Below are 26,268 nucleotides of genomic sequence, written 5' to 3' on the forward strand. Positions count from 1 at the left end.
CAAGATTGACGAAGGACAAAACTTGGCACTTGGTGATTGGATTAGGAAGGTTGAAATTGCTTCAGCCTTCTCAGGGTTTAGGTGAATTCATTTGGCTGAAACAATGTCCCAAGAGGCCTTCTTGTGTGGCTCCAATTATACACTATTTGGCTTGATACTTCCTTATGGTTCATCAATCTTTTGAAATGACATTTTGATGTTTGACACTGTTTGCTTAGGGTGGAATAGATGCATTGATCATCGACGAAGACTTCAAGGAATTTAGCTGGAGTTTGCATGAATTCTAAGGAATGTCTACATGGCATTGATGAGACCAAATAGTGTTCTAAGGTGCCCTAAAGGGTTGTAGAAGTAATCTTCATGACATTTTCATCAACAAATCTTATTTGATAGAACTCGGAGTAGCCATCTTCTAGTCAAGCTCGAAAGATTGCACTTGTTTCGAATATAAGCTAACGGCGTAATGCCTTAAACTCATCATTGTATCAGCTATTGTAGGGGACTGAGCCAATAGGTGGTAGATAGGTGGTGTGTATGGTTTGAAGAAGGGTGTGGAAGGCAGTAACATGAAGGAAGTGGGTGTCGGGGTGATCAAAGCAACTCGATCCTCCGAACATGGGATGTCCTCAAGATCTTAGAGCAAGGTAGAGAGGCGGGCGGCATACTCAAGGGATAAACTATGGTCTAAGTGTATATCATGGTATGTGGATTTGTGGATGGTGCCGCGTGTGCTATGTGATGGGGGATGGATAAGCTGAAGAAAAGAAAAGATAAGTAAGATCGGCTCCAAGAGGTGGGGCGGAAAAACGGAGAAGTCAATGATGTGTGAGGTGAAGGCAGGTGATGCCATGAGATAGTAAAACACACTAGAGCCAAACAAGTGGATTCATCGGAGGAAGGCCATCAGTCCAGACCATTATAGATGATGAGGTCATGTATCTTGCCCATGTCCAAGAAGAGTACCCATACATATTGATTGAGCCTCGCCTATTCATAGATACTCGAGATAGCCCAGCCTCATCCAAATTAATATCAAGTAGCAAAATATAATATCTAGAAAGTCAACGAGTGGTACTAGACACCAGATGAGCAATAGTCCTCGAATTGAAGTCCCTAACAAAAGGTCTTCTCCATGGCTCGAAAAATCCGTGATTTTGGATATAGGGTTGTGTATGGGCAGGACTTGGTTCCCTCATGGAGATCCCTAGAGACAAGTGAGATCTCAGGAGGAAAGTTTATACCTTTGTAAGACTAGAATAAGTCCAATCATACAAATTTAGATTTTTTGTTGTTCTAAAGATCAAAAATCTACAAAGAATATAAAAGAGAAAATGAAAGAGAAGAAAAAAGAGGTAAACAAAAACTTTTATGAAAAACAAAAGGAAGACATACTTAGCAAGCAAAGCAACACTTATGTCATCGTCAGTGCCCAAGCATAAGCAGCTATACTAGGTTTCTAAAGACCCGCAGAGTCTCTTGGGCAAACCCAGTGCTTACTAAAATATCAAATAAACAAAAGAGAATGAAAACAAGAAATAAAGAAGAAACGAAGCAGGTGACTACAAAGAATATAAAAGAGAAAATGAAAGAGAAGAAAAAAGAGGTAAACAAAAACTTTTATGAAAAACAAAAGGAAGACATACTTAGCAAGCAAGGCAACACTTATGTCATCCTCAATGCCCAAGCATAAGCAGCTATACTGGGTTTCTAAAGATCCGCGGAGTCTCTTGGACGAACCCAGTGCTTACTAAAATACGTCAAAATAAACAAAAGAGAATGAAAACAAGAAATAAAGATAAAACGAAGCAAGTGACTAAGCAAAAATAAACAAGCAAGTCAAGAAACAAAATCTTCCAAAAAACTAGAAACTCTCTCAGGAGGAAAGTAGCTACACTATAATAAAAAGATCTTGCAGAGATGCACTGTATCTAAATCCAAAGAAACCTGACATGTGTGTCACGCCTCTTATCAAGATTATCCCAATAAGAGATGATCTATATAAAATGGCCACTCCTCCCGATCCATGAACTCTGTGTGCCTCTCTAGTCTCATCACGATATATTGACTCCCACGTGCACCCACTAACGAAGGGCAAAGCACTCTAGAATTTGATGAGCCACTGTGTAAAAAACAATATCTCGTCCTGTGTATGACTCTGAGAAGCTCCCTAGGTCTGACTGTAAGGAACCATTGTAGTTCCAAAACAGTGCAGGTTAGGGTCTCGGTCGTTTGAGTCTCATAGGGCCAATCCCCCTACGCAAGGGTGCCACAGGATGTCCACTTTGGTCATATTAAGAGACACCCATCTCGGACTAATGCTCACTTCCCCTCCCTCTAGGGGACATCAAACTGTTGTAGGAGGGGATGTCTCTCCTCTAATTGCAAAGGTGTGACATCCTCATCCATGTATATCTGCATAGTGTCCCAACGCGGGCATGGGTGTCTCTGAAATGTGTGACCAATGGTTCAGTCCGAGTCGGATCGCAACCTATGCGGCAAGCTCCCTCAATGCCATATTCTTGGATCCCCAAGGTCGATATCACAAAACTAGTGGCATCCGAATCAGCTAAGGAGGTGGTGGAAGTGTGTGGGATCCCCAGGACTCTTATGGTTCTCTGTTGTGCTCAAGTACAATGGCTGAAACGATGGCATTCGTAGGCTCCTGTTTCGTAACATCCACCCACCTAGTGATCTCCTCAATAGCCAACTGCGATTAACATTCAGTCCGGTTGCAAGGATGGCAACCGTAAGAGCAGTCATTGCTATGGCTGCATCAAAGGGATGGTGTTTACATCAGATGGATGTAAAGAATGCCTTCTTGCATGGTGATTTACAAGAAGAGGTCTATATTGAGCAGCCACCAGGTTATGTTCATGCTGTTCATCCTGAGTTTGTTTATAGGTTGAAGATAGCCTTGTATGGCTTGAAGCAAGCACCCAGAGCATGGTCTGACAAGATAGGACATTATCTTGTCACTATTGGCTTTCAAATTTCCAAGGCAGATTTCTCACTTTATGTGAGAAAAACAGAGAAAGGTATTCTGATGCTTGTCATTTATGTTGATGATTTGATCATCACAGTGATAGTGATGAAGATATCCTTCATGTGAAAATGTTATTGAAGCAGAAGTTTGAGATGAAAGTCAGTCTGGAGCCACACATCGTGTCTTCCTATTATTTAGATTGTCAATGGCATCCTGCTGTCCTTTTATATAGGCTTGGTCTCCTTCACTATGTTTTGCTTTCCCTCTAATCCTTTGTCTTTTGCACTCATTTTCTTATCTATTTTGCCTCTTGTCAGCTTCATTGGTGCACGGGGGGGGGGAGCCTTGGGCCCTTCATTTTAACAGCTAGGAAGTGGAAAAGAAGAAGGGGGTAGAGAAACAAGACGGGAAGCAAGGCGGCAGAGAAAGGGGACAGGGAGACAGGGAGCAGGGAGGAGGTAGGGAGTGGGGAGGCATGGAAGCTAGAAGGATATACAAAATGTGACAAAGTGAGGGTAAACATATGTCACATCAAGCTAGAGTTCCCATTTGATAGCCAATTCTCCATCAATTAATTGGCTTCCCACATGCACAAAGTGGGTGGGGGAGTCCTCCATGTGACCATATGGCCCAAAGCCTTTCAATTAGGTGTGACAATTCTATCCTCCTCTTCCATCTAAAATCAAGCCCAACATACTATGTCAAGATTGGGTGACTCATACGCATGAACCCTTCTCAATAAATATTTAGATGCACGAACACCACCTAGGTGGACAAGTGAAGGCTTGGCACAAAGATGCTTGCCATCTCATCCAACTTTCCCTTGTAGTATACTACATGAATGAACTATGCAAAATTACCAGCTTAATGCACGCAAGGTGCCATCCACATAGCAGGCTGGTCACAGTTTGCCACCTCAACCATGGGCCACATGCCTTCTTATTCTATGTTATTCATGACACGCCATACTACACATTCAAATTAACCATAATAACATGGGTGATCCTTTACCGCTTGCAGTACCCATATCATCAAAGATTCGGTTTGCAAAAGCATGCGAAAATGCATACTAAAATCAATTAATCAACCTGAATAAGTCCTACCTTTATAATTGTAGAGTACTATGCTTTCTTTTCTGTATAGATAGGACATAGGCCCCTAGCTCCATGCTCCAATTTTTGCAGATATTTCATCTTACTTGGTCAAGACATGTGATGCTCATATTTTTAATGAGTTATTCCCCATTATTCAAAGTTGTAAACTTCATATCAAGTCATACAATCAGTATTGTTCGTTTCAGTATCAGCATCCAAACTGACAGTCAAACAATAATTTAGAGTTTTGTTCCAATAAGATACCAATACAACTCATTTTAATAAAGATAATCCTAAAGAAAAACAATATACCTAGATGAATCCAGGAACATTCCCAAACTCATCCTCTAAAAACACAACATAGTGCAGCTTCAATCTCACGATAGTCACTCATAAGATTGAAAACCATAAACTCCATCACGCATAGCAGGGACTAGCTACTATGACATCCCCACTGACATCATCAGCGCCCAACAATGGGTGCAGACCATAGTATAAAGATATGCTCTCACACATACAAATCCATACACCCACACATACTTGAGCATCCATTTATACAAAGTCTTTGTGCTGAGTTTCCATCGGCACTCCCGAGGTGAAGGGCAGACTTAGCCATGACGAAGGCTAGCACTAAAGGAGAAGGCTAATCAAAAAGTAGTCCAAAATAAAAACAAAACAAAAAAATGAAAAACAAAATTTCTGGCATTACTAGAGAAGTACAGTTGAAGCAATGTACTTCTGGATTAGAAAGGAAGAGTTTCGCCTTCAATTTTAAACTCTATAAAAATCTCATTGCAGGTATTTTACCAGGCCGAATTGGAAGGAGCAAAATTGTCACATGCATCACGATTAATTGCAGGATGCAATGAATGGCATGTTTTATGCAAAGATTTTTGCCATATTATCAGATTTGCTTGTGTTGTGAGTAACTCCCAGCACATGGCAGAAGTAAGCCTCACAATGCCTGAGAAAACCACAAAGCATGCAAAAAATGGTTTTCAGAAAAGCTATACATTGTCACAAATATAACAAAAACCAATGAAGATTTGGAATTGTCTTAGATTTAAAGGATGAACTACAAACCCGTCTGATATTGTTCATTGGTTGACGTGTTTATAATAATCACAAAACCCCCTGCTCTCACCAGCCGATCAGCCTCAAGCAAAAGCAAACCTCCTGAAATTGGAAAATTAGTTAACAAGGGAGAATATAGTGTTCAAGGTGACTTATCTCAAGTTTAAAACGTTGAAAGTCTACATTTCCAAGGTAAAAACAGATACAGAAAGCATAGTTCCTGTACTTTCAGGCGTCTTCTGTTTTCACATCTATGCTGAGATTGGAATAAGGCACAGAATATTCTTGGTAAGTGGCGCACCATTGTCAAGCCAAGGAATTGAACAATCAGCACAGTGCAATAGATCAAATGCTTGGTCAGGATAAGGCAGACGGTGAGTACGAAGTGTCTGTACAAGGCCTGGAAGTCCTCGCTCGAGTACCAACTGTATTCCATTCTCTGCCGATTCTCTATCTGTGATTGTCATTGTAAGCACTCCTCTTTTATACAATGCAGCACTCAGACTTCCGGTTCCACCTCCAATATCAAGCACAAGTCTTGTTTGTTTTCCAAATTCCAAGGATGGAGCAAGCTGTTGCCATATAATTGCTTAGTTCATGTATAAACTTTCTGATCATTGTCGGAAATGATTCACATCATTTCACCATATTAAAAAATCTTAAACCTGGTCAAATTTTGAACAGTAAAACATACATGACAGCCATTACATACTCTATTTATACATTATTCTTTGTCCTGTACCAAAACAAGCAATAGTAAGGAGCAACACAAAAAGGGAGGTGTATATATAGGAGAAAAAAATCAGGATGATAAAAGAAGGGAAAAGGAGTTGGGCTTTTGGAGTTATCAGGTCCAACATAGGACATGAACTGAAGTACAAAAGGTGCCTCTCACAGATGATCCCGTGTACAGCAAAGTGCTGCTCCACCAATATCAAAGCTGAGGGCAAATGTCTGCCACCCTACTGCTGCACTTTCTTCCTGCATGCTTCACTGTGAAGGTGTCTGGCTTTAGAAGGAAGCCCTAGTGTTCAGCCTATACCAGCCTTGCTGCTGAACTGCAGAGCCATCTGGATGCTCAAAGTTGATTGCCTCAAATAAGGCCTGGGCTTCCCTTTTATAGGAAGGAATCCCCTTATCTGATGGCCAACTGAGAATCGTAGAAACTCCCTTCTTATTGACTGACTGGAGCTGGTGGGGGCCAACCAGATCTGGTCAACCTGAAACAGGCTGACCAGCCTGGTTGGGGGCCGATAAAACCTTCCAATCTACCAGTCCTTTAGCTGTGGGCCTATGACATGATAGAGAACCCTCCTCTCCTGCTATGTGGAAACATGTGCAGCCCGTGTGTGGGCCTATGACATGATAGAGAACCCTCCTCTCCTGCTATGTGGAAACATGTGCAGCCCGTGTGTGGGCACCATGGCCATGTCATGTAGACTGGTCAGGCTTGCAGGGTGTGTAAAAATTAACCATGAACTGTGCGCGGTCTGTACAGACAATTTGCTCAATCTAGAGTTCTAATGTGTGATCTCCTAGGCAATTCAATTTTCCACTGCGTGTTCTACCATGGTACCAAAGGCTAGAACTTGAGCTAGAGGCACATGTTCAGATATTTTCCAACACTTATTACAATAGAATTTATCTACCTACACACACACACACACACACACACACACACACACACGCACGCACAAAGGCTAGAACTTGAGCTAGACGTACATGTTCAGATGTTTTCCAACACTTATTACAATAGAATTATCTACCTATCTATGTATATATATATATATATATATATATATATATATATATAACTTGAGCTAGACGTACATGTTCAGATATTTTCCAACACTTGTTACAATATAATTAATCTACCTATCTATGTGTATATATATATAATATACATAGTCGGTGGCATCAAAGTGTCACTTGGATGAATGTTAATTCACCTATAGTTGGTGAGCACGTTAGCCGTCCTAGTAGAGGGTTGTCACAGTGATGGAATGTAATTTTGCATCTTTGTAGAAAGCGATACATAAGTGTAAGGGATCCATTAGTTTTTTATGTTTTAAGAGAGAAAGAGAGAGAGAGAGAGATCTTTTTCTTGTTTTCTTTCTCTTTTGTTTATTTGACGTATTTTAGTACGCACTGGGTTTGCCCAAACCCAGTATAGCTGCTTATGCTTGGGCACTGATGACGACATAACTATTGCTTTGCTTGCTAAGTATATGTTCCTTTTGTTTTTCAAAAAAGTTTTTGTTACCTCTTTTTTTTTCTCTTTCGTTTTCTCTTATTTTCTGTGTAGATTTTTGGACTTTAGAACAACAAAAAATCTAAATTTGTATGATTGGACATATTCTAGTCTTACAAAGGGGGGAGGTGTGTGTGTGTGTCTCTCTCTCTCCCTCTCTATATATATATATACTCTCTCTCTCTCTCTCTCTCTATATATATATATATATTCAATTTTCCACTGCGTGCTCTACCTTTTGGATTAAAGGCTAGAACTTGAGCTAGATGTACATGTTCAGAAATTTTCCAACACTTATTACATTAGAATTCATCTACATTCTTATAATGTGTAAACCACTATATTCAGGTTGTTCACGTTTATCATATATATCAACCTCTGATCCTACCGTATACCTAGATGAATCCAAGAACATTCCCAAACTCATCCTCTAAAAACACAACATAGTGCAGATTCAATCTCACGATAGTCACTCATAAGATTGAAAACCATAAACTCCATCACACATAGCAGGGACTAGCTACTATGACATCCCCATTATGTCATCAATGCCCAACAGTGGGGGTAGACCGTAGTATAAAAATATGCTCTCAGACATCCAAATCCACACACCCATACATACTTGAGCATCCATTTATACAAAGTCGTCGTACTGAGTTTCAATCAGCCCTTCGGAGGTGAAGGGCAGACTCAGCCATGATGAAGGCTAGCACTAAAGGAGAAGGCTAATAAAAAAGTAGTCCAAAATCTCTTCATTCAAGCTACAGCTGCTTGTGAAGCCTAAACGATTTCGTTTTAGTCTCTCCCAAACAAGCATCTAAATCTAGTTGATAGGGCAACGCACCATTTAAGATAGAAAGAATTATCGCAATACCAGCAAGCCGCAACTTGGACGAAAACTTCACACGTGAAATTTGCATGTCCGCTAATACGGCAGAAGCATATACCTAGATCAAATCCAAGAACATTCCCAAACTCATCCTCTAAAAACACAACATAATGCAGTTTTAATCTCACGATAGTCACTCATAAGATTGAAAACCATAAACTCCATCACGCATAGCAGGGACTAGCTACTACGACATCCCCATTGACATCATCAGCGCCCAACAGTGGGGGTAGACCATAGTATAAAAATATTCTCTCACACATACAAATCCACACACCCACACTTACTTGAGCATCCATTTATACAAAGTCTTCTTACTGAGTTTCTGTCGGCACTCCGGAGGTGAAGGGCAGACTCAGCCATGACGAAGGCTAGCACTAAAGGAGAAGGCTAATCAAAAAGTAGTCCAAAATCTCTTCATTCAAGCTACAACTGCTTGTGAAGTATAAACGATTTCATTTTAGTCTCTCCCAAATGAGCATCTAAATCTAAGATTGACAAAGTCTCTCCCAGACGTAGATTGACAAAGTCTAAGATCTAAGAAAACACAAGAATCCCCTCTTGAAGTGCAGTTCAGTTCACAAGAGTCACGAGGATAGATTCCTTCTCCAAAATCACAAGCGTCTTTGTACATAAAGTCTTGAATGAGCAGCTTTGCCCCCTTCACAGTTACCACACTGGTAACAAATGACTCAAAGCCTAATCTGCTCCTTCCTCCTCCTGCTGCGCGCCTCTGTTGAGGACTTCAGTGGCTATGGGAGGAGCCCAAAAACTCCATCAGCTTCCCTTCTCTACCTCCGTGGTCTGCTCATCACCTAAGCTCCTCATATGTTAGAGTCTGCTACTGCTAGTACCTCTGCTGTACCCTGCAAATACCTGTGTCCACTTTCTCTCGTGTCTTGGAGCAAATTCTGAAGGCTGAAGTGGAAGGTTGATTCTCCGCCTTGTTGTTGCTGCCTTGTACTGCCTCCTCTAGTGTTTGCAAAACACTTCTGAGGTCTGGAATACAGTCTGGTGAAGGACTGGCTGAATGAATGTGTCCCTCAATGGCAGGCTTATATAGGGCAGCAGGCCCCTTAATCTGCTGAACCAGTCTGCACATCTGACTGACTGGGTCTGCTGGCTGACCGACCAGACCAGCACTTGTGGGCCTATAAAATCCCCTTCTGGCTGGGTGCTAGCCCAATCCTGCAAATGGGCTCTTTGCTGAGCCTCGTGTCAGCCCTTGTGCTCTCCCTCCAGGCCCATGAGCAGCCCCAAATAAGGGCAGCTCCATGGCAGTCTCACATGGACTAGTCAACCTCTTGTGGAGGGTACAAACAAACCTAAGAAGGATGACTGCATGCTCTCCGTGTGGCAGCCTGTGTGCCCACATGGCAGCCTCTCTCTCCATATTCCCCCTTCCATGCTATAGGTGTCGCTCCCCCATGCTCTCCTCATTTAGGGGCATACAAATGGGGAGTTGGCCCTAATTTTCTCCTTGGGAAGAGCGCTAAGGAACACATTGAAGGTGTCTTCTGTGTCTGACCCAAACTCTCGTAGATCAAACATCAACATCTGCTATCTAAAGGCATGGTCCATGTCATCTGGAAACCACTCCGCATCATCCATACTCCACCTGCGTCATACTTGGAAACTAGTCCATCATGTCTCCCTCGAAGTGGTAGCGATCATCTCACAAATTCTTCATGGAAATATACATCCAGAGCTCTTCCTGTCTCCGGATCAATGCTCCTTGTGAGAAATCCTCAGGTTCGGATCCGGAGTCTTCCAAGATCACATACATACTCTCTTTTTGCTCTCCTATCTCTACATGAAGTCTTTAACAGAGTCTGCTCTATAACCCTCCAGCATCATGCACCTGAAACCTTTTGGGAAGGCTTCTTTGACAATTGACCTTGACAGCACCGTGTCCTCCACAAGAAGTCCACATCACCACCTTTCTTACTCCTCCAAGAAGTCTAGCATGCCTCTGCTTTGAAACTACCCCCTCTGGCTGTCCGGCAGGTCTCGTCCTGTTGAGAACTCCAAACCAACCAAATATTCCATAGCATCATTAAAAAATAGTGAGAATACATACCCTGGATGAATATACGTGTTTTGCCTGCTTTTGCAGCAAACAGGCACCTATCTTGAGTGCCACGGTCATGTGAGTCTAGTGTCGATGGCCTTGTCCTCAATCTGAGCCCCCCAGCTGTCCTCCCAATCATAATCTAAATTGGTGCACCAGCACTCAATATCTGACATCATGACAGACAACACCCTGCTGGCAAATAATGTCTCAGGGATGCTTAGGGCAATCTTTTTTTCAATTTGCAATCCTTGGCAATGTGTCCAGGCTTTTCTTTGTTTATGTTTCTTGCCTCCATTTTTCGATGAGTCCCCTGCCTCCTTTGAGTCACCGTCCGCCTTGGGCTTACCGTGTCCAGGCTTAACCTTGTTGTTCGTAGTAGCTTCAATCGCTCTGTAATGGTTAGTGTCGTGACCAAACTCCAAAAGTTCTTGGGAAGCATACTGAGCACCATAGTTCTTTCCATACATTTCCATACGACATACGCATACGGGTATGGAAGTATGGACTGAGTATGGAAAAATGCCCCTGGCTGAACCAAAATTTTCATACTTTCAAAACATAAGGCATAGCAAATTTTATTAACAAGTTCAAGTTTCAACTACTTAAGCATTCAAAAAATATAAATTAAACCATAAACACTTATAGAAATTAAAGACTTGTCACTTCATGATTCATTAGTCACCAAATACGTCAATGATCAAGGATTGAAGAGTCATGTGGCTTAAGACTTTAAAAGACAAGTGTAGGAAAAATTTCCAAGTTCCAACTTTCAACTTTCAAGCATCACAGCTGAAAACTCTGAAAGCCTAGGCAAAAAGAAATGAGACTGCAAAAAAGGAATGAGGCTACCAAAGTCAAGACTCAAGCTTTAGTGTGCTAGCTCTAGCTCAAAGGTCAACTTCTTCCTTTTCATCTCCTTTATCATGATCATCAAAAACTTTTTATTTTTTTTAAAAACTTTGGGCTCATGTATGAAATTCCATTTCATGTCTCTTTTTCAGATGTTTGAAAACATTTGGTATCCATACCATACACATACGGAAAAAACCATGTTGAGCACTAACAATGCAGGTTTTTGATCTGTGTCAACAACTGCCAGCTGATCCCTAACAACAAATGCTCACTTACCAAATCTCCTTCCTCTATCTTCATTGTACACAACTGATTCTAGAGTGTAAGAATATGGCCAGTGTTGTTTGTCTATGTACAAGTCTTTCAGGATGGTCCAGGTCTCCTCTGAAGTATCCGTCATCAATTGAATGTGTGGAATTATTGCAGTTGACGCCATGGTAATGATCGGAGTATCTGGGCCAACATATTTCACTAAACTAGCTTCTCCAGTTTCAGTTCTTCGCCTATAGCAACCTTCCAAATCTTTCTAGCCCCCATGTGGCTCCTTATCTTCACCCTTCTAGATTGGGTAGTTGCTCCCGTCTAGCCTACCATTGTCCCAAGTTGGGTGATGGCATCTTTGAAGTCATCGGATCCTGAAAGATATTGGAATGTAAAGTGACAGATAGCAAACTGTGCTTACCTTTTCCTTTCATTATACACAGCCTCTGAGGTGATCTGATCCACTCCTGTGTCGGGGGTCCTTGGAGCTCAATTTGGGCTCTTACACTCTGAATTGTGAATTGGCTCTGATACCATGTTGAAACATATATGATCATGTACGTCTAGCTCGAGTCCTAGCGTTTGGTACCACGTTAGAACATGCAGCGGCAATTGAATCGCCCATGAGATCAAACCTGAAAACTCTAGATCCTCCTCGGGATGTGCACACATACATGTAAATGCCAACCACTTTCAGATCTGGAATAGAGAGCACGACATGACAACCAATACTTGAATAAGAACGTCCAAGAAAGGACCCAAAAATTGTGCACTCACAAACCATACTATGTGCTCAGCGGTGCTGCCCACTAGGGCTGGATCTAAGGCCACTACAATGTTGCCCTAATCTGCCTGCTCTCTCTTTCAGCTGTGCACCTCTCTTCAGGACTTCAGTGGGTATGAGAGGAGCTCAAAAATATACCTTTGTAAGACTAGAATATATCCAATCATACAAATTTAGATTTTTTGTTGTTCTAAAGTCCAAAAATCTACACAGAAAATAAAAAGAGAAAACGAAAGAGAAGAAAAAAGAGGAAACAAAAACTTTTTGAAAAACAAAAAGAAGGCATACTTAGCAAGCAAAGCAACACTTATGTTGTCAATCAGTGGGTATGAGAGGACCTCAAAAACTCTATTAGATTCTCTTCTGCACCTCTGTGGTCTGCTCACCCCCTGAGCTCCTCACAGTGCTAGGGTATACTGCTGCTGCTGTTGCACCCCGCAAATACCTTTGTCCACATTCTCTAGTGTCTGGGAAGGATTTGCTGCTGCTGCTGCTGCTACTAGTGCCTCAGCTGCACCCTGCAAATACCTTTGTCCACCTCTAATTCATTATGAAATACCTTTGTTCCACCTTCTCTGATGATCACATCTGAAGGCTGGAGTGAAGGAGGGCTGGAATACAGTCTGCAGAAGGACTGGCTGAATGAATGTGTGGCCCCCCAGATGGGGGATTTATATGGGGCAGGAAGCCCCTCTAACCAGCTACTGGGGGGCCTATTAAACCTGCTTCTGGCTGGATGTTTGCCCAGTCCTGCAACCCACATAATGGGCTCTTTGTTGAGCCTTGTCCTAGCCTGTGTGCTCTTCCTCCAGGCCCATGAGCAGCCGCAAAGAAGGGCACCTTCATGGCACTCCCACATGGACTGTTCACGTTGTGGAGAGTACAAACAAACCTTCAAGGTATTCTTAGCTTATGGCAAGACTTTTGAGCGTGCAATTAGCATTGGAGGATACCTTCTACCCTTTCTAGAGTGCTCTTCTCAGGCAGCATCTGGACATCTCATTCAACACATGGACATTGGCTCGCATTGGGTCATTGACAAGGGGTTGATAGACGCCCATATGACAAGGACAAAGAGGCTTAACACTTTGGGATTTATTGGTGCATATGATCTGCCAAATGGCAATCATGGCTACTACTATATGGACAGATGCACGCCGCAATCGAATAGGAGAACACATGCCCATGGTGGAATGTGTAGATCCATAGTAGGGTTCGATGGAGCACATGCCCATGGAAGGGTCGTGCATGCTTGTCATACTTTTTAGCAACTATAGTAGTAGTACCAAGAACATCCAAAAACGAGTTCATACTAACAGCACTCTCTTATCCAAAAGCTTTCAACAAGCTTGCATTGAAGCTTAAAATGACTCATATATTCCCCACAATTGGATGGGCATCGTGGAAAATGAAAGCCCAAGGTGTTGCACACAATTGAATAGGTTCGAATAAAATGCCTAAGAGGAAGGGGGGGAGGGGCAGCTGGCTATTAAATGGGCCTGCGTTGATGCAATAGGTATGGCCACTCTGTTAGAAAATAGGAGGGAATGAATCACTCAAACCTCCACCCAAGATCTCTCCAACTCTTACACACTCAACTCAGATAGATGATCACAGATGCAAGTAACACACACTCAGAAATAAATGTAGATGGAGAGAGAGAGAGTATATTCATCCACCGGATGGTGGGCAGAAAATAGCTCCAAGGGAGCAGTACAAAACACAGCAGAGTGCTGGAGAAAACTGATGGACTCTCTCTCTCAAAAACTGCCCCAGATCTGAGTGCTGAACACAGCCTTGGAGAGGGGCATTCAGTTTCGCACTGGATGCTGGGCTGAATGGAGAAGTGGCCCTTTTATAGGCTCTGCCCAGGCCCCTTCAGATGACCGACCAGCAGGGTTGGTACCCTGTCTGGTGGCTATTACGCTCTCTCCTATTCTAGCCTCTACTGCAGATCACGGGAGCAGCACCATGAATCACCTCCCAGCCAATTCTTGCTAAGGCTGACGAGCAGACAGAGATCTACGTTAAAATCTCATGAATCATTATCTTCTCTTCTCTCTCTAGCCTTAGCAAACCCCAATTCCCTAGATAGATCTAGATGCCACATGTCATCTATATAGGGCCTTCCTAATGCAACATTTCACCCCTCTCTTGGGATGCATTTAATTCCTTACCCCTAGGCACAATCTTAGCACTAGGCCCTTGGTCTTAGATCTATCTAGTCTGGTGCTATCAGCCCTCACCTAGGACCTTGACATTAAATCCCTCCCGATCATTTACATGAAGCGCAAACACATATATTACAGTGATAGATCCTATAAGGGAAATGTCGACTGATTCTTCCGAGGTCATGCTACCTCGGCTAGAGCGTAACATTCCTTCCCTCTTCAGACATCAGCGTCCTCGATGATAAAGTCTGGGAACATTCTTCGCAACTGATATACGGATTCCCAGGTAGCTTCGGATAGAGGCTGACCATGCCATGCAACCAACACCGTGGGTATCTTTCGATTTCGTATTTCCATTGTTCCTCGGTCCAGGATTCTTGTTGGTTTGCGCCTTGCAATATCCTCTATCTCCTGAAACAAAACCACACCTTCGATTAGTGAGTCACCTGTATGTAAAAATTTCTTTAAGCGTGAAACATGAAAAACCGGGTGCACCTTACACCCCTGTGGCAATTCTAATTTATAGGCTACACTGCCTATTCTCTTTAGAATTAACCACGGCCCACAGTATCGAGGTGATAACTTAGCACACTCTCCTGAAGTCAACGACTTCGAGTGCGAAGGAATTCTGAGAAAAACTTTTTCTCCTTCTTCAAATACTCTTATAGACCGATTTTCATCCGCATACACCTTGGCTCTATCCATAGCCTGGCGGATATTAGCTCTCGCAAGTGCTAGCATCTCCCGCATCTGAACTACAAAGTTCGCGGCACTAGGCACTTTCTGAGGTACTCCAACTATAGTTGGATTAGCTGGTCTATAACCATAGAGTTTTATGTCGATGTGGATCATGATACTCTGAAACATTTTTGTAAACAGCCTGACTTGAGGGGCCGCCAAGCTAGGTGGGTAGAGCTCATGCAGGAGTTTAATCTAACGATTCGGTACCGAAGAGGAAAAGACAATAAGGTTGCTGATGCGTTGTCTCGCATTATGCACAACCTGAGTTTCACGGTATTAGAGAGTGTTCTAATGACCGAGATTAGAGAAACTCAAAAGGTGGACGAGTTTGTCCAAAGCTTATGGCCTAAGGCTCATGTGTTAAAACCCGGGGAAAATGAAAAGGATGACCTGGCATCCAGAAAAGGCCAAACTTATGCAAGATATACCATAAGGGATGGTATGCTAGTTAGAAATGGCAAGGTTGTAGTACCTGGTCAGAATGATCTCAGGCAGAGAGTCATTCGACAATGCCATGATAGCCCGTGTGCGGGACATCCAGGAGTCGAGAAGACATATGATCTCGTGAAGCGAGATTTCTTTTGGCCAAAGATGAAAAAGCATATTCATGAATATGTGACACGGTGTTTTTCGTGTCAGGTAAGTAAGGCCGAGCGGGTGAAGCCACCCGGACTTTTACAGCCCTTGGAAATACCACTAAGTAAGTGGGAGAGCATTTCCATGGACGTTATTGTAGGGCTACCTGCAACACAAGGAGGATATAATTCTATCCTTGTGGTGGTTGATCGTCTAACCAAGATGGCTCACTTCATTCCGACTAGAGAGTCTGTTAGTGCCCCGCAAGTGGCGGATTTGTTCATTAGACATATATTTCGTCTGCATGGATTACCTAGATCCATAGTGTCAGACCGAGATGTTAGATTTACCGGTCATTTCTGGACAGCGGTATTCGAGACATTGAGGACTGAGTTAGGAATGAGTAGTGGGGATCATCCTGAGACGGATGGTCAGACGGAGAGAGTCAACCAAACTTTAGAAGATATGCTGAGGGCATATGTGTCATTGAGGCAACATACATGGGACAAGTGGTTGCCATTGTTGGAGTTTGCCTACAATGATAGGAAACATTCATCTACTGGGTTCAGTCCGTTTGAACTGACTAACCAAGTCATCCCTTAAGACCCTTGCAGGGCCAAAAACCCATTAAAAATTTAGAAATATCATACAGTCTGACACAATTCCCTATACTAGGGAATTCTTGCAATCCCACATTCACACTGATCAAGCATTTAATACAGGCATATATCACAGATGGCGCTTTTCCCTATACTAGGGAAATTCCTGCAATCTAACTCCGACTGAAGCACACAGGCATATCCTCAAGCATAATCTGTCCTTGCTATAGCATCATAAACTGCGACCTCTGCTAAAACCACAAAAGTCTAACTGCTTCTGACAAAACAGGAATAACGAAAACCAAAAGGGAAAATAGATAAAGTGCTCCCTGGAAACTCCCCGCAATTCGAGTCCCCGCAGCTTGCAGCCTGCACTCAGATCTCGATCGTCAACCTGTCGCCTAGCCTCATAGTCTCACAAGTCATCCGTAATCTCTGACTGTACATGCGCCAGGGAAGCAGTCGACAGCTGTTACCAACAGCTCTCCACGGGCTTCTCTATGCACCGAATAGCCTTCCGCAAGGTCACCTCGACACAGCAACGACACCTCCTACCAACGACCAACGAACAACAAACAGCTGTCGAAGACCTTCGTCACACGAACCTCTGTTAGGCCCGATCATTTACTATGATCAGTGCGGGAGGGCTACGCTCAGACACGTCGTCAAAGTCCACTACGTCCATCGCATGGAGGTCATAAGTAGCAGGACCCTCCTGCGCTCTTCATCCCTCGTTTCGTCGAGTCACGTTACGAGACCCCTCCGCTCCAGCAACAGCACAGACACCTGCGTGTCCCATTCCACGCACGTCACATTTCCGTGTCAGGCTTTCCGTTGATCCGCGGTCAATCACAGACTGCCCACGTCGAAAGACCTGCCTAATTCCGAGTTCCAGCTATGGTTCGTCAACAGTCCTCTTTTCATTTGTGGAACACCTCGCAGATCATCGGCTGTCGACCCGTCACGTACGCTCCCGCCTATCGTTCGTCGTCACGACAGCTCCACTCTCTACGTCCTTTCCACTTCGTAGCCTCGGCTCTGATACCAATTATTACGCTCTCTCCTATTCTAGCCTCTACTGCAGATCACGGGAGCAGCACCATGAATCACCTCCCAGCCAATTCTTGCTAAGGCTGACGAGCAGACAGAGATCTACGTTAAAATCTCATGAATCATTATCTTCTCTTCTCTCTCTAGCCTTAGCAAACCCCAATTCCCTAGATAGATCTAGATGCCACATGTCATCTATATAGGGCCTTCCTAATGCAACATTTCACCCCTCTCTTGGGATGCATTTAATTCCTTGCCCCTAGGCACAATCTTAGCACTAGGCCCTTGGTCTTAGATCTATCTAGTCTGGTGCTATCAGCCCTCACCTAGGACCTTGACATAAATCCCTCCCGATCATTTACATGAAGCGCAAACACATATATTACAGTGATAGATCCTATAAGGGAAATGTCGACTGATTCTTCCGAGGTCATGCTACCTCGGCTAGAGCGTAACAGTGGCCGACCACATGGGCCTCATAAACCGACCAGGGTTGGCCCTGGTTGGGCCGACTTGGCCAGCCACAGGACCTTATATAAGGTCGCCCTAGGCGGCCAGTCAGTGCTGCTCCTGGTGCCTCCATGTGAGGCCTAGAGCCCCTTTTATTCCTGCTGTTGCAGACTGCGACCAGCCCATGTGCTGGTCGCCTATATTTGCCATGGTATCCTCCCTCCGGTTCTGCCTGAGTCTCTCTCCCAGCCCTCCTAGCTCTCACTGCCCCTTGTCCCCTCAAATCGGGGGCTCACAGGTGGGCACAGTGAGAATCTAACACCCCCCCTCAATGTCACAACTGTGGGCCAATCCCCATACGTCTGATGAGGTACTCCATCTATTCTCGAGGGAGTGCCTTCGTGAAGAGGTCGGACAAGTTGTCAGCGGTCGGGCAGTACATGAGCTCGATCACGTCATCGATGATGAGTTCTCAAACAAAGTGGTAATGAACTTCAATGTGCTTGGTCCGCGCATGGTACACTCGATTCTTGGCAATGGCTATGCAACTCTGATTGTCGCACATCAACACTGCTGCGGTCTCCTAACACGCATCCATGTCCTCCAAAATCCACCTCAACCACAGTGTCTCACAAGCTGCTGTACACGCGGCTCTGTACTCTGCCTCTGTAGATGAAAGGGCCACTGTGGGTTGCTTCTTACTTAGCCAAGAGATGGCACCAGATGCAAGTAAGAAGCAATATCCTGTTGTTGATCTTCTGGTGTCAACATCACCCGCCCAATCACTGACACAAAACCCACCTAGTTCGATGCCTTTGGTATAGGTGATCCCATAGGTGCAAGTACCCTTTAGATACCTCAGCACCCGTAAACCTGCATCACAATGACTCTTCCTGGGAGAAGCAGAGAACTGGCATAATAGTCCAACTGCATAACAAATATCAGGTCGAGTATTGGTAAGGTTAAGCAAACTTCCTACCAATCGTCGGTACAAAGGAGTATCGACCGGCTGGGATGTGTCATGAACACTTAGCTTGAGCCCAACCTCCATGGGAGTTACTGCTATCCTGCAATCCTCCATCTGGAATCTCTTCAGAAGTTCTCTGCAATATTTCTCCTGTGAAATGAAGATCCTGTCTTTGGCATGCTTTACTTCTATCCCAAGGAAGTAGTGTAATAACCCAAGGTCAGTCATCTCAAACTCAGACATGAGTAGCTCCTTGACCTGAAAAATCTTCTTGACATGGTCACCTGATCATCAACATAGAGGATGAGTACCAATCGCAACCCCTTCTCAATGAACAAGTAGAGGTTTGCCTCAGAAGGGCTCCGACTTAGCCCTATCTTTTGAAAGAATACATCAATCCTTTGGTACCAAGCTCTGGGGGCCTGTTTCAGCCCGTATAACGCCTTCTTCAACCTGTAGACTTTTAATGGGGACCCTGGATCTTGAAAGCCCGGTGGCTGCTCTACGTATACCTCCTCCTCCAAGGTTCCATTAAGGAACGCAGATTTCACGTCCATTTGAAAAATAGGCCACTTGGATTGGGCAGCAAGGGCAATCACTGTCCGGATAGTAACCATGTACAATTGGGGCAACCTCTTCTACTTCTCAGTGGGAGGAGGAACTGAAACTGCTTCTGGAACAGCCTGCTCTTCCTCACTACCTTGTGAAACATCAGCTTCTGATTTCTCCATCTCTTGGATGGTCAACCTGGGGCGGGGTGGGTTCGGGGGTTAAACGATCTCCTCCTCCTCAATCTGAGGCTCCTCCTCGGGTTCAGGTTCCTTTTCCTCAAAGACAACATCCCGACTGATAAGGACCTGCTTCTTTACTGGATCGAAGAGTCGATAGGCCTTGGGTTCTTCGCTATACCCAACAAAGATACATTTTCTGCTCCGGGAATCAAGCTTGGTCCTATCTTCCTTGTGCACATGCACCCATGCGTTAGAACCAAAATGCGAAGATGAGTGATAGAGGGCTTCTTATCATAAAATGCCTCATATGAAGTCTTGTCCTTGACGGCCTTCGTCTTGGTCCTATTAAGAATGTGTACGGCTGTATTGATAGCTTCACTCCAATAGGCTTTAGAAAGGTTCCTCCCTCGAAGCATAGCAAGCCCTGTCTCTGTGGTGGTTCTATGCTTCCTCTCGGCTACCCCGTTTTGCTAAGAAGTATGTGCTGTGGTGAGTTGTCGCTTGATCCCATGCTTGCGACAAAATGTGTTGAACTCAGTTGAGGTGAATTCTCCCCCCCTGTCTGTACGGAACGTCTTGACATCCTCCCTTGTCTCCTTTTCAACTCTCGCCTTCCAGTCCTTGAACTTCTCAAAAGCCTATGACTTTTTAGCCAAACAATACACCCAGGTCATTCTACTGAAATCATCCACAAAGAGAAGTGAGTACCTGGATCCTGCCCACGATGCTGTAGACATCGGGCCACAAATGTCGGCATGAACCAACTCAAGAGGTTTGCTGGCCAGAAAGGAGGCCTCTTGTGGGAACTTGTCCCTGTGCTGCTTGCCTTCTAGACAAGTCCTACAGACACCATCATTGCCTGTAATAGGTGGAAGTCCATCCACCATCTTCAATTTTGACATTTCAGCCAAGAATCCATAGCTAACGTGACCGAAGCGCTCATGCCAAAGCTTGGACTTTCCCTTGTCTTCATGAACCAACATTGCACTGAGGCGGTACAGTCCATTTTCTTCAACTCCTCTTTTGTCCACAATGTCCTCCGGCTTCATCTCGGTACCAATCACTATCTTCCATAGCTTCCGTGCCACCAGATGGCTTCGGATCTTGACTTTCCAAATTGGATAGTTCGTCCCATCAAGCTTTCCAACTTCACCAAAATTGGGAATGAATGGAGAAGGAAGATGACTGGAGGAGGAGGAAGGACGAGCAATGGGTGTAGAGGCTTCTCAACGCTAATCCATCTCGGTGAATAGCAAACTGAAAAACTGAAGCAAAAAAGATGTACTGACCTCCCGTGCTAGCCTGAGCTAAAAACAGAATCGCCTTTCTGCCAAGGGACTCCTTCCTTCAGAGAGTGCTTTGATGAAGAAGAGTTAAGAGCCTATGGCTCTGATACCATGTTAGAAAATAGGAGGGAATGAATCACTCAAACCTCCACCCAAGATCTCTCCAACCCTTACACACTCAACTCAGATAAATGATCACAGATGCAAGTAACACACACTCAGAAATAAATGTAGATGGAGAGAGAGAGAGTATATTCATCCACTAGATGGTGGGCAGAAAATAGCTCCAAGGGAGCAGTACAAAACACAACAGAGTACTAGAGAAAACTGATGGACTCTCTCTCTCACAAACTGCCCCAGATCTGAGTGTTGAACACAATCAACAAGGTAGGGAAATAAAATTGAGCCATGTCCAACCAAACTACTTGTGAAGGCAACTTGCCATTCTCACCCACAAAGTAGAAGTCTTTTGGCCCTATTCTTGTGATCCAAACCTTATCATCCAGCAAGGTAACCTTGTCAAGAGGTACTTGAAGTTTGGAATAACTTGAGGGAGTAAAGAAGGATGAATGGAGCTGAGACCATCTAAGAGAAGAGGGGGATAGTAAGGATGGAGGAACTTCACATTGAAAACACAATGAAGACGGCAAGTGGTAGATCTAGGCGATAAAAATTATTAGAGACATGCTTCATGATCCTAAATTTCCATATCTAAAGTAATTAACCTTGGCATGAGAGGAATCATATCTCTTAACCGATTGGTTAACAATATGCCACTACTGGTTAATGATGTCATTTGATGGTGGACATTGGCAAGTCCGTAGAGCTAGGATTGTGCCTTGGAGCCAAACAGGCCCAAGATGGTTATAAAAGAATGAGGAAAGAGAGTGGTATAAAGGGAATAGGGTTGGCCCTCCCTTCAAAAGGTGACATGTATAAAAGGCCATGTGGTTGACTTTGGTCTTTATTGTTGGATGCACAAGTTTGGAATACAAGCTCCCTCTTCTCTTCTAAGAGTGTTTTTGGGTGTTCTCTATGTTTCCTTTGTAGCACCTTTGTGTTTGCCACTCCATCCCCATTCATTCTCCTCCCCTTCTCCCTCTCTTCTCCCATTTCCCCTTTCCCTCTTTCTCTCATGGAAACACATTGCAACAATCTGAGAGCCGCTTGAGTGACACTTGCGAATGGCTCGTGCTTTGCATGGCTCTTACAGGGAGTAGCTGGGAGTGGAGCCTCCATCGGCATTACTTCAAGATCCCCACAACACGTGAGTCACCATCGAGACCACACAATATTTGAAGGAATTAAACTTGGCATGCTTCATGATCCTAAACGTTCCGTATCTAAAGGAATTAACCTTGGCATGAGAGGAATCATTCAATAATATTTTGGGAAGATGGAGATAAACCATATCACCCACCTCACATTGAACAATTTGTCTATGCTTGTTGGCTTGATGTTGATACTTGGCTTGTGTCTACTCCAAAGTATTTAATACCCCTGATGAATATCAGATAAATGATTAGAGAAAACCTTGCCTTTTGATATACCTTGAGGAGCCTTGGAAGACGTAGCCTTGAAGGATGGAGCTTGCATGGCTAGATCCAATGGAAGGGCTATTTGATAGCCACAACAACCCTCAAAAGGAATCTTGCTTGTAGAAGAGTGTGGAACATGATTATAGGCATGTTGGATACAAAGAAAATAATTATCCCAAATCTTGAGATGATGTTGGCAATAGATTCTTATCATTTGGACCAACGTGCAAGTAACAAATTTTGACCATCCATTTGAGGAAGCCGTGGTATAATGCTTGAGAGAAGTCTCCATAGTCTACCATTAAGTACTCCAAAATATTGATAAGAATATGGAATCTCTCTCACTAATAGTGGATGAAGGAAGCCCAAAATTGACCCACAATTGGTGAATAAAAGCTTGCATGCTTGAGGGGATGATGAACATGTTTTAAAGTGGCAACGAACACGGCCATTTTGTAAAACCTATCGACCACCACCATAATACAATCATGTCATTTTTTATTTGATGGTGAGAGTGCTCTCAACAGAAGCAGAATGGAAGACGGTGACAGAGAGAGGGAGAGCCAGAAGAGAGCCACACAAGTTGTGATGGGTGCTGAAAACCCTAATCTTCTATGTCATCAATATATATATGTGTTTGAGTATTGTACATAACTAGGGTTAAGGAATCATGGCCTTTAACCCCCACAACGTCCCACTTAAAGGCCAATGTGCCTTTAAGGGAGAAGAACCAGTGGACATACTATCCAACGCCTATCAATACATGACAATACTCAAACCGCTGACTAGGTAGACTCTTCGTAAGCATATCTGCAAGGTCATCATCTGTATGAACCTTGACAAGCTCTATGTGCTTGTCCTCAAGTACCTCCCATATGAAATAGTACCTAACCTCACTGTGTTTGGTCTTTGAATGAAAAGTTGGATTTCGTGCTAGCTGAATAGCACTCATAAAATCACTATGCAATGTTGGATTTTCGCACTGGATGCTGGGCTGAATGGAGAAGTGGCCCTTTTATAGGCTCTGCCCAGGCCCCTTCAGATGACCGACCAACAGGGTCGGTACCCTGTCTGGTGGCCGACCACATGGGCCTTATAAACCGACCAGGGTTGGCCCTGGTTGGGCTGACTTCGCCAGCCACAGGCCCTTATATAAGGTCGCCCTGGGCGGCCAGTCAGTGCTGCTCCTGGTGCCTCCATGTGAGGCCTAGAGCCCCTTTTATTCCTGCTGTTGCAGACTGCGACCAGCCCGTGTGCTGGTCGCCTATATTTGCCATGGTATCCTCCCTCCGGTTCTAGCCTGAGTCTCTCTCCCAGCCCTCCTACCTCTCACTGCCCCGTTGTCCCCTCAAATCGGGGGCTCACAGGTGGGCACGGTGAGAATCTAAGACACTCCTTATTAGCCTCCACCTTGTACATTTTCTCTCCTGCAATACATGCTCTTGCTTCTCCATCTATGAGTCTGTTCCCCCTTTCTCCACTCACTTTCCCTAATGTGTATAGACTACGTCACCGTAACAGCCAAATTTCCCTTCAACCGACTGTAATCTCTGCTAAGCCACCAAAAAACAAAACCCAAACTATATCGGGTTCGGAAGAGAGAACTCCACCAAGCCAAACATGCTTCACACAGCCTACCAGCGAGAGGTCAGTCGTAATGCTAAAAACAGCCAATGTAGAGCATGAAAACCACAGCCCGAATTAAAATGGATAACACATTTCTGTCACCTGCTATAAATACAGAGTCTACTGCTGATGATACAAAGATTCCAGAATGCACTTCACCTAATGCGTATCTCAACAAGACTATACTGTCTTTAATGTTCTTCCATGCTCCGATTGGAAGAATATATTCACTCACCTTCGAAAGATTTTCAATGTATGTATCAGCAGTTGCAGTCAGATTTGGTGCTGCTGGCAAGAAACGGATTATGTCTCCTTCGGTTTTAACCCAGATGTGTGCATTTTTACTCCTGAGCAGGGGCACTAAAGGTACATTGCGGGCCCTGATCTGTTATGAAAAAGTGAGCTTTTTAATTCAGCTTCCACATCCTCAGTGGGCGTTGAATTATGGCCCTTTCAGGAGCCATGTGAACGAATGGTACCATATCGCAAAGACGAGCTTTCGCACTTTTTCGGTTGTAGGTGTATAATTGAGCTAACTCACAAAATGTAAACCGTTCCTAGATCTCATAAACAGGCTACCAAGTAACAAACCTGGTTCTGACATTGGGGCCATCTGAATAAACGCACATAAGTGCTGGGTACAGGTACAATGCAACGGTCATCTTTGTCTGCGTCGCACGGTTTCCTCTTTCCAGAAAAACTTTCTTGGCACGAGATAAAATCTCTCATAGATGGAGGACAAGGAAGATATCCAAATGTGCTTTGTTCAGCTGGCCTGGCAGCCCCACGTGTCTGTGTTTGGCTCCTCGAATCAAGCTCTTCGGCAAAGCCATCTTCAAGCTGAAACGAGGCTACGGTAAGCAAGTCTGGCGATATACTTCCGTCCGAAGCAAGCACAAGGGAGAGAGACCTGCGAGCCAGGCATCTCTTGAGCAAAGAAAACCCAAGGCCGCCGGGTGGAGTGGAAGATGGGTCATTTGGGATATTGGGTGGATCTCGGAGGGTGGATTGTGGAACGAGGAAAAAGTGGGCAGCGAGGAATGCATTGATGGGGAGGGAAGGTGGGTGGGAAGGAGCAAACTGGGTGGAGTGGAGGAGATGGAAAGGGGTGAAGATGTGGGAGTGAGAGATGAAGGCCAAAGCGAGGGAGAAGAGCAAAGCAGCTGCGAGGGTAGACAAGAAGAAGAACAAAGAAGGGCAAGCCATGGCTCAAAGTTAGAAGGTGGTAGTGTGTGATAGGAGGAGATGAAGGTGGCAAGCCTTGAACAGATAGGTTGCATACTCACAAGTTACGCGATCCTCACTTAAGGCAGATCATCATCATCATCATAAACGCCTGCGGTCGGCTGAGCGGTCCCATCACATCCGATTCGGAATGAGAAAATGGCACCCTCGTCAACATTCCCTCCAAAGGGAGGGAGAACAGGAACGATAGACAAGACGGAGAACAAGCAACGGAAAGCCATGGTGATAGGAGGAGATGAAGGTGGCAAGCCTTGAATAGATTGGTTGCATACTCACAAATTATTTGATCCTCACTTGAGGCATATCATCATCATCATCGTCAACGTCTGAGGTCCGCTCAAATGCAATCTTGAGCCATCCCATCACATCAGATTCTAACTGAGAAAATCGCACCGCCGCCAACATTCCCTCTAGTCTCTAGAATCAACTCCAGTTAAGTCACACATTTCACACCTGCAACACAAACCCATACACACACACACACACACATAGAGCGACACGCATCCTCATATACTTGGACGCATGGACTTGGCACATGTCGACATGCGATTCGTCGCATGTATCACCATTATTCCTCCACTCTTCCTCACTAACGCCTCACTCTCCACCTCCAGCATCTTCCTGCTCTCTAGCGTTGTCGTGCTTTACTTCGCCTTCATCCCCTCCAGCACTCTTTTGCTTTACATCGCTTCACCTCGATCACCACCTTCCTCCACTAATATCCTGCAACACCTTCATCTCCTCCAACGCCCTGCTACTTCGTATCGCTTCGCTTCATCTCCACCGTTCAAACACTTCGAGACGTTTCCTCAACGACACTTCAGGTATGCAACTGATCATCCATTTCCTTTTTTTGACCTTGCGTGCCTTTGATATTGCACTCTCTGTAATGCAAACGCCTTTCGTCCACCGCTTCACACAATTCCATTTTACAAAATTTCTAGAACGATGTCGCAACTACGGGGAATCACCATTCATCTCGTTCAATGCTTGATGACGATGGCGTTCGCTTCTTTACTTGATGTA

At 44.3% G+C, this 26,268-nt stretch overlaps 1 protein-coding gene across 1 annotated transcript in view; it reads right to left on the reverse strand.

Annotated features, from left to right (window-relative positions):
• LOC147891267 (putative methyltransferase PMT12) overlaps window positions 1-25,478 on the reverse strand; it is a 30,782-nt gene extending 5,304 nt beyond the window's left edge. Inside the window, exons 1-5 of the mRNA XM_087389785.1 lie at window positions 24,589-25,478; window positions 24,233-24,382; window positions 5,453-5,723; window positions 5,161-5,253; window positions 4,885-5,041 (exon numbers count right to left, since the gene is read on the reverse strand). Coding sequence (XP_087245911.1) covers window positions 4,885-5,041; window positions 5,161-5,253; window positions 5,453-5,723; window positions 24,233-24,382; window positions 24,589-25,203 — 1,286 coding nt within the window. The 5' untranslated portion in view covers window positions 25,204-25,478. The remainder of the gene's footprint in view (window positions 1-4,884; window positions 5,042-5,160; window positions 5,254-5,452; window positions 5,724-24,232; window positions 24,383-24,588) is intronic.
• Between the last annotated feature and the right edge of the window lie 790 nt (window positions 25,479-26,268).

The sequence above is a fragment of the Dipteris shenzhenensis genome, chromosome 18 (genome assembly GCF_047967505.1).
Source record: "Dipteris shenzhenensis isolate YYH24624 ecotype China chromosome 18, Dip_SZ_1.0, whole genome shotgun sequence".
Lineage (NCBI taxonomy): Eukaryota > Viridiplantae > Streptophyta > Polypodiopsida > Gleicheniales > Dipteridaceae > Dipteris > Dipteris shenzhenensis.